We start from the raw sequence: 16,804 nt of genomic DNA, 5'->3' as shown, positions 1-16,804 counted from the left end.
TCTGGAGAATTTCTAGAAATCTTAGAAATCTTGGAGAGAGAGTCATATTGTGATGAAACATCTAGGTGAGTTCTTTACCTGCAAGGCTTTCCTGAGAAGTGTCTCAGAATGGGTATGTTATTCACTAAGAATCACCAAATCAGCAGATCTAAAGGCATTTTAGTTAATTACCCCCGAACAGCCTTCCGGGTACAGCTAGAGTTAGTCTCTATGAGTTTTGATTTCTCTTTAGGTAGGAGGCTGCGGTCCCCTGTTCTCTGTATGTAGGAAGTCACAGCTTTTGTCCACAGCCGTTTGCCTAGGTACCATGAGTGCCTACAATTGATACACCTCATTCTTGCTTGTGAAGCGGTGCAGAAATGATTTTCTTAGTTGACTCAATCGCCAGCTCGTGGGGTGTGCCAGTCATATTAAAAGAAACAGCAATTGATACAACAGCCCTTCAGGGTAGTATGCTGCTAAAATTCATGCTTACCAGAGGAAAAGAGCTTATCTTTCGATATTTTATGCTCTGAAAAAAAACAATAATGAGGTTGAGAATTTGCTATGATGACAAGCAATTCACTCTGTACCTTGCAGGACAGAGGGTATTTATGGCAGCGGCAGGGCCCAGAGTGAGAGAACTTTGTGTTTGATCCCTTGCTTTGCTGGAGGCTGCGGCTGTTTTGCATCAGCAAGAACAGAAATAACAGTGTTGTCCGGTTGGCTTAATCACTCAGCATCCTTCAAGTATGGAGGGCCATTCTCCAGGAACAGAAATGCTACTTGGTGTGATGCTCTGCTTGAGTCTCAGGCCAAACACATCAAGAGGAGAAAAAGAGCTAGCACACGTGGCAGGCATGTGCTCACTTCACCAGTACCTGCTGCATCTTCACTGCCACCCAGCAAGGTCTCCGGGAATCACAGGACAATGTGATGATCCCAGAGGAGAGACAGAGCTCTGACATTGCCACTGGTATCCTTGTGACTTTATGCAAGTCACTCAGCCTCTATGAGCCTGAAAGTGAAAAAGTGAAAGTCACTCAGTCGTGTCTGACTCTTTGAGACCCCATGGACTCTACACTCCATGGAATTCTCCAGGCCAGAATACTGGAGTGGGTAGCCGTTCCCTTCTCCAGGGCATCTTCCCAACCCAGGGATTGAAGTCTATCGCTCTATTAAAAAAAAGAAAATGGGAGGAATGAAAACGGTGGCTGTCCCACTGCTTTATAGGGTTATTGTGAGCACGGAATCCAATCATAGGTTTGACCACACTTTGTGAACCTGATACCTTCACGTGCTGAGTGGTGGTTTTGATGAATAGTAGCTAAAATGCAATCCAGGCCTGGCTCACCCAGGCCTCCCTTCACCAGTTCTACTTATTTTCTCTGTCCCTTGAGCCTGTAAGCTTTGCTGGCCTGTTCATCTATCCGAATCAGGTCTTTTCAATGATATTGGACATTTATTTGAAAGTATTGATGATTGACTCCCTCCCATCCCCATCTATTTATTTGCACAGATCATTGTATAGATGGTCTCTGCCCCTTTTGGATCCTGAGCTGGTTTTTCCATTGCGTGGCAGACTTCTTGTACTTTTTAGTCAGACAGCGTGTGCTCAGAGAATGAAAGACTAATTTGGCAAAACAATGGATTCAATCAGCTATGGAAAATACAATTATGTAATTCACTCAAAACCTAAAGATAAATAAATTAAGCTTCTTTGTTTTGAGTTATCTGAACAAGGAATAATCTGCATTGCGCCTGTTTTTACCCCCACCCTGTTCCTAGGACAAGAAGTTAAGTACAAACAGCAAGGAGTTCACTCCCTACCTATCAGGAGCCCTGAGAATTCAGTGGGTGACCACAGCGTTGAGTCTAGAAGAGCATCATTCAGCTGTTTAATTATATTCAGCCCACTTTACCCATAGCTCTGGTTGGTGGTGTACATCTTGTGGTCCTTAAATTAAAAAAAAAAAAAATCACTCAGCATTCTTGATCCTTACCCTATAATTTCTCATTCATTTCTTTTCTAGGACGCTCTTTGGGACGGAGGCAGAAGCCCCCATTAAGCAGTGCCCCGTGTGCCGGGTTTATATTGAGCGCAACGAAGGCTGTGCTCAGATGATGTGTAAGAACTGCAAACACACGTTTTGCTGGTACTGCCTTCAGAACCTGGACGTAAGTGCAGCCCAGAAGAGTCTCCCCGCGCGTCCTCCTCTATCCTGCCTCTGTGCGACAGCCCGTATCTGATGGACTTCCCTTTTAAAATAGTGGACCTGTTTTGTATTTTTTTTTTCCTGCCAAAGAAATTTATTTTTCCTTAATGAGACATCCTGAGCCTGGTACTTCACATACCTCTCTCTGATTACTTTAAGTGTGTCGTCCTACCTTTTGTTTGAGGGACACTTCCAGCTTTGGGAGCATGGTCCCATTCTGTTGTATAAAGGACTCTTAGTGTGGTAGTTTGCTTTTGCTCTTGTAACCAGTTACCACAGACTTGTGGCCTAAAGCAACACAGATGTGTTCTCTTTAGTTCTGTCCATTGGTCGTCTGACATGGGTCTCCCTGGATTAAAATCAAGTTGTCCTTGGGACCTGGTGACTCGTGAAGAGGATCTATTTCTTTGCCTGTTTTAGTTGCTAGAGGCTGCCTACATTCCTTGGCTATGGTCCCTTTTTCCATCTTTAGAGGCAACAGCATCACATCTTTCTGAGCCTTCTTCCAAGGTCTTAGCTTCCAGAGTCATTCCCTCTGACAACAGCTGGGAAAACATCTCTGCCTTTAAGGACCCATGTAATTAGATTGTGCCCTTCTGGATAACAAGGGCTAACCTCCCCGCCTCCTCCCCCCACCTCCGCCCCCGTCTCAAGGTCTTTAATCACACTGGCAAAATCCCTTCGCCATGTAAGGTAACACATTCACACGTTTTGGGGAATAGGCCATTGGCATCTTTAGGGGAGATCCCCTGAGTAGAAAATGGCAACCCACTCCAGTGTTCTTGCCTGGAAAACTCCATGGCCAGAAGAGCCTGGTGGGCTATAGTCCACGGGGTCGCAAAGAACCTGAACTGAGCAACTCGGGACAGCACAGCACAGCACATCTTTTGGGGAGCACTTATTCTGCCTATCACAATTAGATTGCTTTTTTTCTTCTTGGAATTAAGGAGAAAAGTCATTCAGATCAGTGGTGTCTCTTAATTACTATCTCATTCATTAGCGTGACAACAAGATTGTTACCACTCTCTCAGGGTTCCCTTCCCACATAAGGGATCTGGTCTAATTATTCTTTTCCCCCACTGTTCATGAGGTTTGTCTTCTCAAGTTCAGGTGCAGTTCCATTCAGTCCAGTGCTGAGGCTAATGGTAACTTCAGAGTTAAAAGGTAATATGAAGAATTGGTGAGAATTCTCTTGTTTTCAATTCTACTGTTTTACAGTTTGCAGTGACATATTCCCTTTAGATATTTCCTATTTTGGCAGTTTGTTTACAGTTATTCCCTATTTTGGCAACTTGGACCTTTAAAATATGTTCATATCAGTGTAAGCCCTCAGTCATAGTTGGATGGGTGGCTATTTTAGAAATTTTTTGTTTTGAAAGTGAAAGTCGCTCAGTTGTGTCTGACTTTCTGTGACCCCATGGACTATACAGTCCATGGAATTCTCCAGGCCAGAATACTGGAGTGGGTAGCCTTTCCCTTCTCCAGGGGATCTTCCCAACCCAGGGATCGAACCCAGGTCTCTCTCATCGCAGGCGGCTTCTTTACCAGCTGAGCCTCAAGGGAAGCCCTTTAATTGCTTTGTTTGCTTCAATTCGATTTGTGTCAGTCTTTAGTATTATACATACTCAGTGAGTGCGGTTAACATGGCCTGCATCTTGGCCACCACATGCCTGGTTGTTAACTGAAAATAAGATAAGTTATTTAGGCTGACATCTGTGAGTAAGAATCTTAATCAGCTTGATGTCAGGGTTTCAGGAAGGCATATGCATTGGGGAGGAGAAATTTGACCTTTTAGACTCTGGAATCTTCATGACTCGGGTTGACAGACAGGTTTTCATTCTATTTAAAAATGTGGCTTATTATAACCCCTTGAATTACAATTAAGTTTGAGTTACAATGATGTTTGATATTTGAGACCTCTCCTAATTCCAAACGAGTGATACTCTGGATGAGGGTATGACTCATGATTGTGTACCCCTCATGCTTTACAAATGAAACAAATCCCTTTTTTTCCCTTCAGGTTTAACCAGCATATTAATAGGATTCACATCCATGAGGAGGTTGAGCCCATGAGGTTCTCTTTAGGAGGCAAGAGCCTAGGGGAATAAATATGTGTGCCAGATCGCTCCATCCTTTGGCTGAAATGTGTTTTGGTAATGGTGTTGCAAAGAACACAGTGTTCTGTCACTTGTCCAGGTGAAATGGTACAGGCGTAAGATTGCTAGATACACAGCATCTTTTTCTGGTCACTGTGTTTTGAGGTCTCATTTTCTTGGCTTTTAGCCAGGGACCATTGGCTTGTGGGTCACGATGTTTTTCTGTAGACAAGTGTTCCATGTCAGATGATGGTGTTGGTCTTTGTTTATAGGGAAGTTTTAGAGCGTCGCTCTAGGGGAAGGGGGATTGTCCACAAGCCAAGCCTGAGACCAACACCAGAAAGAGTGATTTTGAATTTTGCTGTGGGGAGTTGGGTTTGTTCCTGCCTTGATTCTCATCTCCACTGTTTCAGAGGATGAGATAGTCTTCATCCTCTGCTTTGGGATCCTCACAGACTTATCCCCTTCGGTTCTATCTTCTCTCTCCTATGACTTCAGCTTCCATTCCCTGCTCTCTAACCTACCCACGGCTTCAGTTGTGTCTCATTTAAAAACAAGTAACACTTTTCTCAAGCCTGCATCTTTCCCTTGCTGCCATTGTGTTTCTCTCCTTCCTTTAGAAGCTAAGCCTCAAAAGAGCATAATCACCTCTAGCTGTTGACACTCCAGTCATTGCAGTGACTCAGATAGCCTCCTGGTCACCACCCTGACTGTGTTCTCTCAAGGCTTTGAGAGATTCCTTTTGGGTAAAATCCAATGGATACTTTAGTCCTCACCTCACCTGGATTCTCCACTGCCTTTGACATCTTGATCACCTCTGTTCCAGTGAGACCATCTCCTCTGATTTCCTTTCTTCGTCTCTGGCCACTGCTCAATTTCCTTTCCAGGTTCTTCCTTGGTCTACTCTTTTGTTTTCTCCCAAATTCATGTAGAATAGTCACTTTATTAGTCAACGTTATCCGGAAAGATAGAACCAATAGGATAGATAGGTGGGTAGATAGATAGATTGATTCTTGGGATTTAGCATAAGTTATGTGTTTACATGGTAATGGAGGCTGAGAAGTCCCATGAACTGCTGTCTGTGAGCTGGTTGACCCAGGAAAACCAGTGGTGTCCTTCAAGGCTCAGAGAGCAAGAGAACAATATAGCATATTCCAGTTCAAGTCTGAATGCCTGAGAAACAGAAGTGCTGAGGGCAGGAGAAGATCAGTATTCTTGCTGAAGTCGTCAGGGAGACAGGAATTCCCCTTGACTTGCTCTTAAATATGTGTGTTCAATAGCCTTTCCCTGGGTAATCTCATCAACTTCTGTGGATTCTTCGGCCCAAGGACACTGCTTCCCATGTCTTCTTCCTAGAATCCAGATTTGTGTAATCAGCTGCCCTTTGAACATCACTGCTTGCATGTCTCAAGTTCAACACGTCCAAACTGTGGCCGTCATCTTCCCATGTTATCACTTCAACAAAGTCACTGCCTCCTATCCAGTGCTTCCCCCTCATCTGGGGTTTCTTCTCCCTGTTTCCCCATCCTGTTAGTCACCTGCGTAATTCTGCATGACTATTTACCTCTCGTCTGTCTCAGCCATTGGCATGTTATCTAAGCTGGTTTACGACAGAGCCTTTTCGCTGTCTCATTCAAGGTCCTTTCATTCCATACTGCACTTCTACTAGAGTTACCTTTCAAAGATAATCAGTCAGGTCATTAATCTTCTTTAGAATCAATAAAGAGTCTCAGAGACTATAATCTGTTTTCACGCAATGATTTATAAAACTACTGAGTATCATCTAAGAATTGTCACTCGGGAGTTCTTAGAGACCATCATTAATTTTATCCACTGAGGTGATTTGATAGGGTTAGTACCCATCTCTCAATTCAAAAATTGTGTGTTTACCAAAACCTTTCTGTTTGTTTTTTTCAGAATGACATTTTCCTCAGACACTATGACAAAGGGCCATGTAGAAATAAGCTTGGCCACTCAAGAGCCTCAGTGATGTGGAACCGAACACAGGTACCCTGACCTTAAAAGGAGCATAAGAGAAGCCAGACTTTGAATGGGTTGAAAAGCCTACCTACTCAGTTTCCCCCCTCTATTCCCTTCTTACTCATTCCAGCCTGAGAGGTTCTGGGGAACTTCTGGGCGTGAAGTTAATCCATGAGCCCAATCTCCCAGAGGAGAAGTAGAGAGCCAGGGTGACAGAGCAGATAAGAATCAGGTTGGCCAAAATGTTCATTCAGGTATTTTTTTAATACCTTATGGAAAAAACCCCAGCGGAATAAAGGCAAAGGTGAACGCTTGTTCCTCTTTTAAAAACTGGTAGAAAGAATTCCCTAGAGCCCTTTGAGACATGTTTGCGATGAAAGGCAGAGGTCTTAAAAATCCCATGAGCTGTGTGGGGCTTGGAAGCCTCTGTACATACTGTTGTGTGTTTACGTCGTAGGTTCAAAGGGAGTCCTGATTTATTTTTAAGAGTTTTTCATGTTCCTTTTGAGGGAGTTGGTGTTCATAGCCTAGTAACCATTATTAACATCCCTCTGAGGATGTTAACATTTCCTCTGAGACTGTTGAGGAAACACGTAGAGAGGCAGCCAACACCAACAGTTCGTGATCCCACTGAGCTTGTGCCAGAGCCTGAGTTAGCATTTGGTTTGTCCTTGGTGTCTCCGCGGTTTATATCCAGTTCAGACCATTGCTGGGCACTGGATGGAAGGTCTCATAATTGTAACTGCTTCACATGCCTGAGATGGTGTCTTAGTTCAAACCGCTGTAACAAATGACCATAGAATGGAAGACTCAAACCACAAATTTATTTCTCGTGGTTCTGACAACTGAAAGTCTGAGATTCAGGTGCCAGTGTTGTTGGGTTCTGATGAGGACACTCTTTGTGGCTTATAGATGGCAGTCTTCTCACTGTGTCCTCACATGGCAGAGAGTAGAGGACAAACCAGCTCTCTTGTGTGTCTTCTTATAAGGGCGCTAATCCCATCATGAGGACTCCACCCTGATGTCCTAATTACTTACCAAGGTTCCCATTTCCACACATTGTCCTCCTCTTAGGGATTAGAGTTTCAATTTATGAAATTTTGGCAGGGAGCAAGAATAGTCCACAGCTGATGGTGGAGTATACACATAGAAAGACTGAAGTGCTGAAATAGGCGTTTCTTCTACATTTCCAGGTGGTCGGGATTCTCGTGGGGTTGGGCATCATCGCCTTGGTGACTTCGCCCTTGCTGCTTCTGGCTTCCCCGTGCATCATCTGTTGTGTCTGCAAGTCCTGCCGGGGCAAGAAGAAAAAGCACGACCCATCCACAACCTAAAGATCTCAGTTTGTGTCCATGTGCCGCAGGTGTCTGGGTTATACAAGACTGCAGTGATAAAGCCCCACTTAATGAACTCACCTCCTCCTCCCTGCCAAACTTTGGAAGTGCCTCTGTGTCCAGACTTTGAACTCACCTGCCCACCTTTGGCATCTGTAAAGGCCAAGCGCTCATGCGTGTGTTCCTGTGTAAAGAGAACCTGGGTTCAACAGTCCAGACTGTGTCTGTGGAGTGTGTTGAGAAGCTCTGGGTTGATGAGGAGAAACTAACACATCATCATGTTATCACTCAAAGGCTTCCCCAGTGGACTGTTCAACTTCCAGCCAAATCCATGGAGCCTGCACGAACACTCGGTATAATAAATGCGCTGCCAACCATGACAACACACACTCTTCACTGAGAAGCCAGAGTCTGTCCTGGGTTGATTTGACCATCACAAGAAGCAGGAGGAAAACCTCCTGTAGGAGGGGAAGAATAAGACTGTTTAAGGGGAAATTCTTGTAAGAATTGTTATTTTTATAAGAATTATAAGAGGGCCGCTTATCTTGGGAGTTGATATGGTAGTTCTGCCAGTTACTGGGCGTACTGATTTCGCCAGTAAGTTGGCAGAAACACAATAGGTTTCTCCTCTGTGATCTCAGCTTCAAGCCAGAGAGACTACTATGCCAAGGGAGTTGGCCTTTCCCAGGAAAAGGGTTGCAGCAGGTGAAACCGTCTGGTCTAATTTAGCATCTCTCCCCTGAGTGATCAACTTTGCCTCCAGCCAGTAGCGGTGGTCTGCAGGATTGTTTAATATGAAGTTTGGGTAAAGTGGCAGAGATTCAAAATTGTCATCATAGGTATCAGAGACCTTTCTTGAGCTCTCTGTTCATGTGCCCAACAGATTTAGAATTGGACCTACAAGTACACACCAAGAGAATATTAAAGTCATAGATATATCCAGAATCTATGTAACTTGCCACTTAACTAAAGTTTGAATCCATTGGGCATGAATGGATATCTCCAATAGTACACACAAAATACGTGTTTACTTGAAACCCATTCTGTCTTCTGGGACTAATATGGTTTATTATAAATCAACTTAATTTTTTTTGCATATTATATATGTAAATTTTGGTTACAAGTGCATTAAGTTACCCAAAGGTTTCGACTCATAACTCTTAAAGCAGTACTCAGTACGATGTGCCATGTCATTTTGTAAAACACAGATTGATATTCAAATTGTTGGTGTATTTTCGAACACAGTTCAGCGCAGGCCTATTCCCAGCAAAGTTTTGCTCTTTCAGCCTCTGTTCGATCTGAGTACCTTTTGTATGAACAGGGCACTGATACAACAACAAAAAATATCTGAGAAACAAAATGTCCTTGCTTTCTGTATCTTTAACACTTTGTATCACCTCATGGTGGCTTATTTTTCCTGTTGTACCATCAGTCAGATTTTGAATAAACGAGTTTTGAAAAGACAGTACCTTTTACTATAATTGCCATTAGCAAAGTAGCCTGGTACTTCATGAGAACCATATTAAATATTAGTGGACGGCTCTTTCTGAAGCTCGGAGTACCACATCGGGACCTGGGATATTTTCTGAGGTCACTGGATAACTAGACTATTATATTGCTGCTATCCCTGACCTGTTATTACAGAATGATGCTTTGCCTATGTAAGGGGTTGTATTCTAAGTGGGGATGTGTATATTAAGGAACTTTAATTCACAAGTACATATTGATATCCGAGTATGTATAACACATCTGTTGGTTGTGTACATTTTTATTTACAGTTTGTATAGAACATAGATGAGAACTCTGGGAAAACTTTTGAATGGCAACCTACCCCAAACTATTTTTAATCATTCATTAGAGGTTTCTCAATAGTGTCTTTATTTTCCTTTGAAACTATAAATACTTCAGAAAAAAAAAAAACCAGTATCTTCTTCTATCACTGTGTTTCGTACTAGTATAAATATAAATGGACATAGATTTGAATACTTTTCTTTGTCTTACACTGCCTCATTATAGTACAGGGCATTTACAACTGCTCAGGGGATCACAGGGACTCAACTGAAACTGAATTTTTGTATCAAGAATGTCAGTCATGGCAATGTACTCCCCCACATTAACACACTCTCCAAGCTTGGATCCATGAAGAATCTTTAAACAGGGGCTGATTTCACATATCCTGAAGTGCTACACTATCAGAAGCAGAGCTCTGGAATTTGAAGAAAAGGTGGAAGAAAGCATTAATGCTGTTTCCTTGGCAAATTGAAGGAATATGTCTTCTCACAGAAATACTATGAAAGAATTAGCTTACTTTTTTGTGGGGAGTGGGGATTGTTTTTGTCCAATAGATTTAAAATAACTGGATTTAAGTTTTTAAATGTTGAAAAGTGCCTGAAAATGGGTGACTTCTTCCTTAAATCGCTCAGCGGTTTGGCTTGTGTGAGACTGTCAGAATCAACAGGAACGGGTTGGTTGGTTAACCCAAATATATCTCTGTTGCATCAGAGGGCAAGCTGCAAGCCAGTCTAGAGATTGTGTTTATAATGGGGAAAGCTGACAACTTTGATAACAGAATGATGCTTTCATTTTGTATAACTGGCCAGAGAAAGGGTTGAATCTTGTCTCCTTCCTGTTTGTCAGCTCTGTCCTTTCCTAGTGATTCTCTGTCTGTTCTAGGAAGAAGTATGGGTCTATTTAATGATATTTAGATCTCTTTGTGTTTGGAGTAGTGTAGTCCATTTGAAACAGAAATTCAAAAAATCCTTCACTGCATTGTCATCTGGAAGGAATAACTCAGCATCCAGGTGAGGTAGGGAGGTGAAGAAGAAAACCATATGGAAGCAAATTTTAGAACCTTAAGCATCCTATTTGTTCATGCCATGGATGTTTACTCCTGACTTGAAATCGCTAGTTTGAAAGAGGCCTTTGAAAAAACAAAACAACTTACAGTATAAATTTTCTTGTAGCTGGCATCACAGAAATCTTACCTATTCAGGTTTGAAAATCTATGTTGGTTTGAATGTTAATCACTGTTTCTTAGAACCCCAAATTGTCTTTTAAAAAGTATACAGAATCTAAATGTGTATTACTTTAGCCTTCCCTACACAGTGCTTTTAAAAAACTGTCTGTTCATAAATGGATACCTTCATGTATATAGAATGTGTGTATATGTGTGGTTTGAAAGAGTTTCAGAATGCCTTAGATGAATGACATTTTATAAAACTGTTACAGTGGATATCTATAGGCTATTACATCTCTGTTGATTCATGATCCAAAAAGTTTTGTTCTGTATTTAAGAAATTGTTGTTGTGTTATATTTTTCCAAGTATGTGAAAGGAAAATACCTGGCCTCTCTGGCCCCAATAAATGTGGAGCAGGAAATCAAATGTGTTATTTTTTGTTATGGTGTGTAGCTCTAGACACGTTCAGTTTTATCGTGAAGGAGCCAACTGGGTCACTATTAAATCTCAAGTTTGGAATTCAAAAAAGTAACTTCTGTAATACCATATGTGGAAGTAACTCTTGCTACCTTTTTTCTTAAAAGAAGTAAGAGCAAGTGTGATGCCTTCACTCATTGCAGACTTTATTATTTTATTTTACTGGAGGAAAATTGCTTTACAGTATTGTGTTGGCCTCTGCCATAGTGAAAGTCACTCAGCTGTGTCCGACTCTTTGCGACCCCATGGACTGTGTCCATGGAATTCTCCAGGCCAGAATACTGGAGTGGGTAGCCATTCCTTTCTCTAGGGGATCTTCCCAACCCAGGGACTGAACCCAGGTCTCCCACATTGTGGGTGGATTCTTTACCAGCTGAGCCACAAGGGAAGCCCAAGAATACTTGGGCTTGGTACTTGGGCTTCGGAAGCCCAAGGATACTTGGAGTGGGTACCCTATCCCTTCTCCAGGAGATCTTCCTGACCCAGGAATCAAACTGGGGTCTCCCGCATTGGAGGCAGATTCTTTACCAGCTGAGCTATGAGGGAAGCCTCTGCCATACATCACCATAAATCAGCCACAGGTATACATATGTCCCCTCCCTCCTTCCAGAACCCCCTTCCATCCTACCCCCTCCTACTCCTCTAGGTCACAGAACACTGGGTGGGGCTTCCTGTGTCAACACCAAATTCCCACTAGCTATCTGTTTTAAATATGGTGATGTATACGTTTCCATACTTTCTCAATTCATCTCACTCCTTCCCTCACTGTGTTCACGAGTCTGTTTTCTATGTCTGCGATCCCTGTTGCAGACTTTCTTGTTGTGTGTGTGATATTCCACACTGCCAATGCACAGGCACTGATTACTGTCCAGAAAAATAACCAAAATAATTTAGGTCTTTGATGATCCTGATAAAAAATGCTGCCAGGCATCAGAGCTATTAGTTCTGTTAAATTTGTGCTGGGCTCTGTGCACTTTTTCTAACCTTCTAAAAGTCTGTTAGAAGTATGTGTTTTCTTGTTATAATTTTTTAAAGAAAGGATTTACATGTGGAGGGTTAACTTCAGGTTGTTTCCATTTGATTAGTATTCAAGGCAGGACTAGCTAGCCTGAAGTTGAATGCCAGAAGTTGGTTAACAACTAGAACTTGTGTCTCTGCAAAACTGGAAGCTCACATTCTTATACTGGTGTTGATGCTTTTTATTGAATGTTATTTGCTTCTCATACAATATCTGAGCTGGTAAAGGATCCATTTGCCAATGCAGGAGAGGCAAAAGACATGGGTTCAATTTCTGTGTTGGAAAGATCCCCTGGAGTAGGAAAGAGGAGTCTGGTAGGCTATAGTCCATCGGGTCACAAAGAATTGGACTGTGTGTGAGTGACTGAGCACACACATACACACACACACAATACCTGAGTACAGAGGTTTACAATTGACTTATAATTCAAATTTCATTTTCTAAACATTCAGCTTGGAGGAAATCAATAAGATCACTTAAAAACACTTTTGGGTTATGATTTCTTAATTTGCTTAATCGTCTCCTAAAATGTGAACATTATTTCCTTTTTAAAATGTCCTTATTATTTCCTGAACTTGAATTTGCATTCCCAAAGAATTATTGAATGAACCCTTTTTTACAGCAGTGATTTTAATTAACCCCCTAACCAGCAAATTCATTGCAATGTAAATTATGAATCAAGTGAGTTAGGAGGAGAATTATAATAAGGTTTTCCTGTAATTCAATTATTTTCATTTGTTAGATAATCTAGTTTTTTAGACCCTAAAGATAGCATCCAGTTCTACATTATGAGAAAAAAATTAATTTCTTTGAATAATTTAATAGCAATTACAGTATGTTTTATTTATATATTTTTGCATATGCTTTCTAAAGAACTTTTGAGAACAGTATTATGAAATAAATGGAGCAGATATTGGATCTACTTCATAGAGAAAGCAATGGTTTTGTGTACATGTCCTGCCAGGGGTCATACTACTGATCAGTGGCCGTTAGAAAAAGAATGTCAGAGGAGCTCCCTGTTGGCCTAGTGGTTAGGATCCTGGGCTTTCATTGCTGCAGTCTGGGTTCGATCCCTGGTTGGGGAACCGAGAGCCTGTAAGCAGTGTGACCAAAAAAGAAAAAAGAATGGCAGACTCCTTGCAAGTTGTTTAATGTTCCTTCTTCAGTTGGTAATTCTGAGCTTGCATTTACTCTGAAGTCTGTGAGTCGCAAGACCATGTCCTCGTCTTCCAATTATCTGTATCAGTGGAATTTACTGTTAAAGAGAATTTATTAGAGTCTGTGTTCTGGTGTGCCTGACAGCATATCTAGGGCAAAGAGCCACCCCCTGAGATCAACCCGTCACTCCTTGGGGTTCAATGAGAGGAGAAGAGCAGGAGACAGGAGGCGAATGGTGATTCCTTAGAGAAAGAATGCAATGGCATGTATCTGACTTGCTAATATTGGAACTAGAATTATATAGCTGGGCCCATGTGCTTATTCCAAAAGCCAAAGTGTTTACCTCTTCCCCACAAATACAAGGTACATTGTCATCAGTTCCTTTTAATGTTTACAATCAAGACTCAAAAGTGATTAAGTCAGATCCAGATCTTTCCCTATTAACATTATTAACTTGTACTCTAAAGTGGATTTGTAGCCTAGCATTAAATAAATCAATTGATGGACAGTTTCAAAAGCAAGAAAAGGAGCTCTAAAGAAATTAATGAATTTCAGAGCTATGTAAAGAAGTGCCTTGAATTTCATTTTCTGCATAAAGTTTGTCTTTCAGTTTTGTCAATTTTCCTTTTTTATGTGTATTAAAACTAGGATTGAGGCTTTTGATGAGAAGCAGATTAAGTCTAATGTCAGCCATTTTATCTTGTGGTTCTCTAATGACCTGGCATGATGTGAGGGGATATATTTTCTTTTGAGGGGAGTGGATGGGTGGTTGACATTTATGCTTTTGAACATATTTAAATAAAATGAACATGAAGATTTTCTCGAGGTGAGTTTTGAGACTTTTGATTATTCATCAGCCCTGGCTGAATTTTTTTGAAGTCAAGCCAGTTTGTTTAACTAAAAGCAAACAGGTCCAGAAATCCACACCCTGCCCCAGGTGGTGTGTTCCAAATTCCAGCCTGGTCCTAGGACTTATGCACCACAAGGGCACGTGAACAAACTTGGGAGAGTGCTGATCAATCTGGGTCGCCCCGGGCATAGAATCCACAGGCAACATCGTCTGACCTCTCTGCCCTCCGCCAGTCCTGGCAGTGTGGGGCTGGGGGGCCAGACACCTGCCTTGTCAAAAGTGGCTTCAGTTCCAGTGTGGCTTTGCTCTTCACCGGTGGTGTGATGTGGGGCCAACCGCTTACCACATGGTGTCATTTCATCTGTCTTAGCTCAGGTTTCGGAGGACAGGTTGAGATCACGAATGTCAAAGTGCTTCTAAGTGTTCTTTGTTAGGAAGGGGAGGGGAGGGAGCCAGTGTACAGTCTGTTCTGTGGCTCTGAGTTTGAGTGACGAGTTTGCACCCAGACACTTTCCAAAGGAGAAAAGACCTGGGATGCTGCTGCTAAGTCACTTCAGTCACATTAACTCTGCGACCCCATAGACTGTAGCCCGCAAGGCTTCTCTGTCCATGGAATTCTCCAGGCAAGAATACTGGAGTGGGTTGCCATGCCTTCCTCCAGGGGATCGTCCCAACCCAGAGATCGAAACTGCGTCTCTTATGTCTCCTGCATTGGCAGGCAACGTTCTTTACCACTAGCACCACCATGTTCCAAAGGAGAAAAGAGAACTGGGAGGGGGTTCCCCAAAATACATTTCAAGCTCGTGAATGTGTGTTAGTGGGGAACGACTTCCTCAGGAAATATGTTGTCTTTTTAGATTAAAAAAAATTCCTTCATGTTGCTTTTTCACGAATAGTTCACAAGCAGTTAGCTGATTTTCTGCTCTTAGAATGGGAGATGCAGAGAGAAAAATGCAGAATCCACATCTGTACAATGAATCTTTTTCTGGGGGGGGGGTGGTTTATGGTAAAAGCTTGCATTTACAACATGCCTCATGGTGGGTAAAGTACTTTCAAACACATTTCCCTTGACTCTTCATGCTATTCTAGGAAGTAAATATTAATATGCCCCTCCTCCGATTTATAGATGGGAGCAGAGACTCAGGGGCTAGGTGACATGGCATAAGCTCATAAAGTGGGTTGGCAACAAAACTAGAATTTGAATCCACACTTTGCATGAGCCATCCCATGGCCTCTTAGCATTATCTTAATTTTCAAAATCGTGACTTAAAACAACACATTCACTAATCTCAGTTTCTGTATATCATAAATCTGGCATGATGTAGTTGGTTCTCTGCTCTGGCTTTCACTGGGCTTCAAGAACAAGGTGTTGGCCCAGGAGTGTTTTCATCTGGGGCTCAGGGTTCTCTTCCAAGCTCACGGTTGTTGGCAGAATCCAGTTCCTTCTTATATCTTCCACGTGGTGCCCTCTGTCTTCAAGCCACATCGAGTCCTTCCCATAATTCAGATCTCATTGACATCTTCTTCAGCTGCATCTTTCTGACTTCCATACTTTTAATTTTTCAAGTGGTCAATAGGAACGCATTTGTCATTTTCAATAGGAAATTTAACTCTTTGCTGTTGTTTCTCTGTCCCATGAAGCCAAGCAGTTTGCCGGTATGATAGCATCAGCTGGAAGAAACCAGAAACTCAGGGGAAAGTTAAGAGCAATATCTAGCTTCCTGAAGGGGAAGTGTTGCTCTGAAGTTTCAGTTAAGCCTGGCATGGTCAAGGTGTTAACTGTAACCTCGCTTCTGGCTGGCGTCCTTGGAAGGTCTGCTTGATCTTTACATGAAGCAGATTTTTCTACATGGGCTTAGAAGAAAACCTGATCTCATCTTTCTAAACAAACCTTCAGAGGGTTGATGATTGGACTGGATCTTGTGTTGGATTCAGGAAGGACAACTCCCTTCAAGAGTCGGCTTGAAGTACAGCAGGGTGATTCCACCCAAGTCAGACATATAAAGACTGGATTTCAGTTAACCAGCTGTTGAAGTTTAGGTCACCATCTCTTCCCTTTTCCCACACCAATACAGGAGTACAGACACTGACCAGATGCTTTAGATGTTTTTAAGTAGAAAAAAATTTCAGATGTGATTTTCTGATATGCTATTCAAATGCCATCTGCAGATAAATAGAAGAGATTAAAGAGTCTTAAGTTATAAATGAGGGGTCACAAGAGTATGGTGCAGGATCAATTTTTAGGTCAGTACAATAGAGTCACTCAATATAATGCCTCCTCTGTCAAGAAAAAAATTCTCTGGGAATAAAACAAGAATGGTCATTTTTCCAACTGAAAATGGAAGACTAGAACGAGGTATGAGAACTCTACCAGTCTCTTCCAGCTTCAGACAATTTACAATTTTTCTTGGCCTCAGTTTCCTTATCTAGAAAACTGGAAGCCATTGCTTTCTAGGTCCAATTCAAATCTAATCTTCTGTGTTAAGATGGAAAAGATCACCAGCACCCACTGTGAGTCTCACACACATGAACTGTTGTTGTTCAGCTGCTAAGTCGTGTCCGACTCTGTGACCCCATGGACTTTAGCACTCCAGGCTTCCTTGTCCTTCACTGTCTTCCGGGGTTTGCTCAAACTCCTGTCCATTGAATCGGTGATGCCCTCCAACCATCTCATCCTCTGTCACCCTCTTCTCCTTTAGTCTTTCCCAGCATCAGTCTTTTCCAATGAGTCAACTCGTC

The 16,804-nt window shown here is 42.2% G+C and overlaps 1 protein-coding gene across 2 annotated transcripts in view; it reads left to right on the top strand.

The window, feature by feature from the left end:
• The window catches only part of RNF144B (ring finger protein 144B), a 73,480-nt gene extending 62,492 nt beyond the window's left edge, over positions 1-10,988 (top strand). For both annotated transcript variants that reach the window (XM_061147531.1, XM_061147532.1), the window contains exons 6-8: positions 2,013-2,157; positions 6,209-6,298; positions 7,465-10,988. In XM_061147531.1, coding sequence (XP_061003514.1) covers positions 2,013-2,157; positions 6,209-6,298; positions 7,465-7,605 — 376 coding nt within the window. In that variant the 3' untranslated portion in view covers positions 7,606-10,988. The remainder of the gene's footprint in view (positions 1-2,012; positions 2,158-6,208; positions 6,299-7,464) is intronic.
• The last annotated feature ends 5,816 nt before the right edge of the window (positions 10,989-16,804 follow it).

The sequence above is a fragment of the Dama dama genome, chromosome 7, assembly GCF_033118175.1.
Source record: "Dama dama isolate Ldn47 chromosome 7, ASM3311817v1, whole genome shotgun sequence".
NCBI lineage: Eukaryota > Metazoa > Chordata > Mammalia > Artiodactyla > Cervidae > Dama > Dama dama.
Note: the sequence above shows the minus strand (reverse complement) of the source record. Positions and strands in the feature narration are given on the sequence as shown.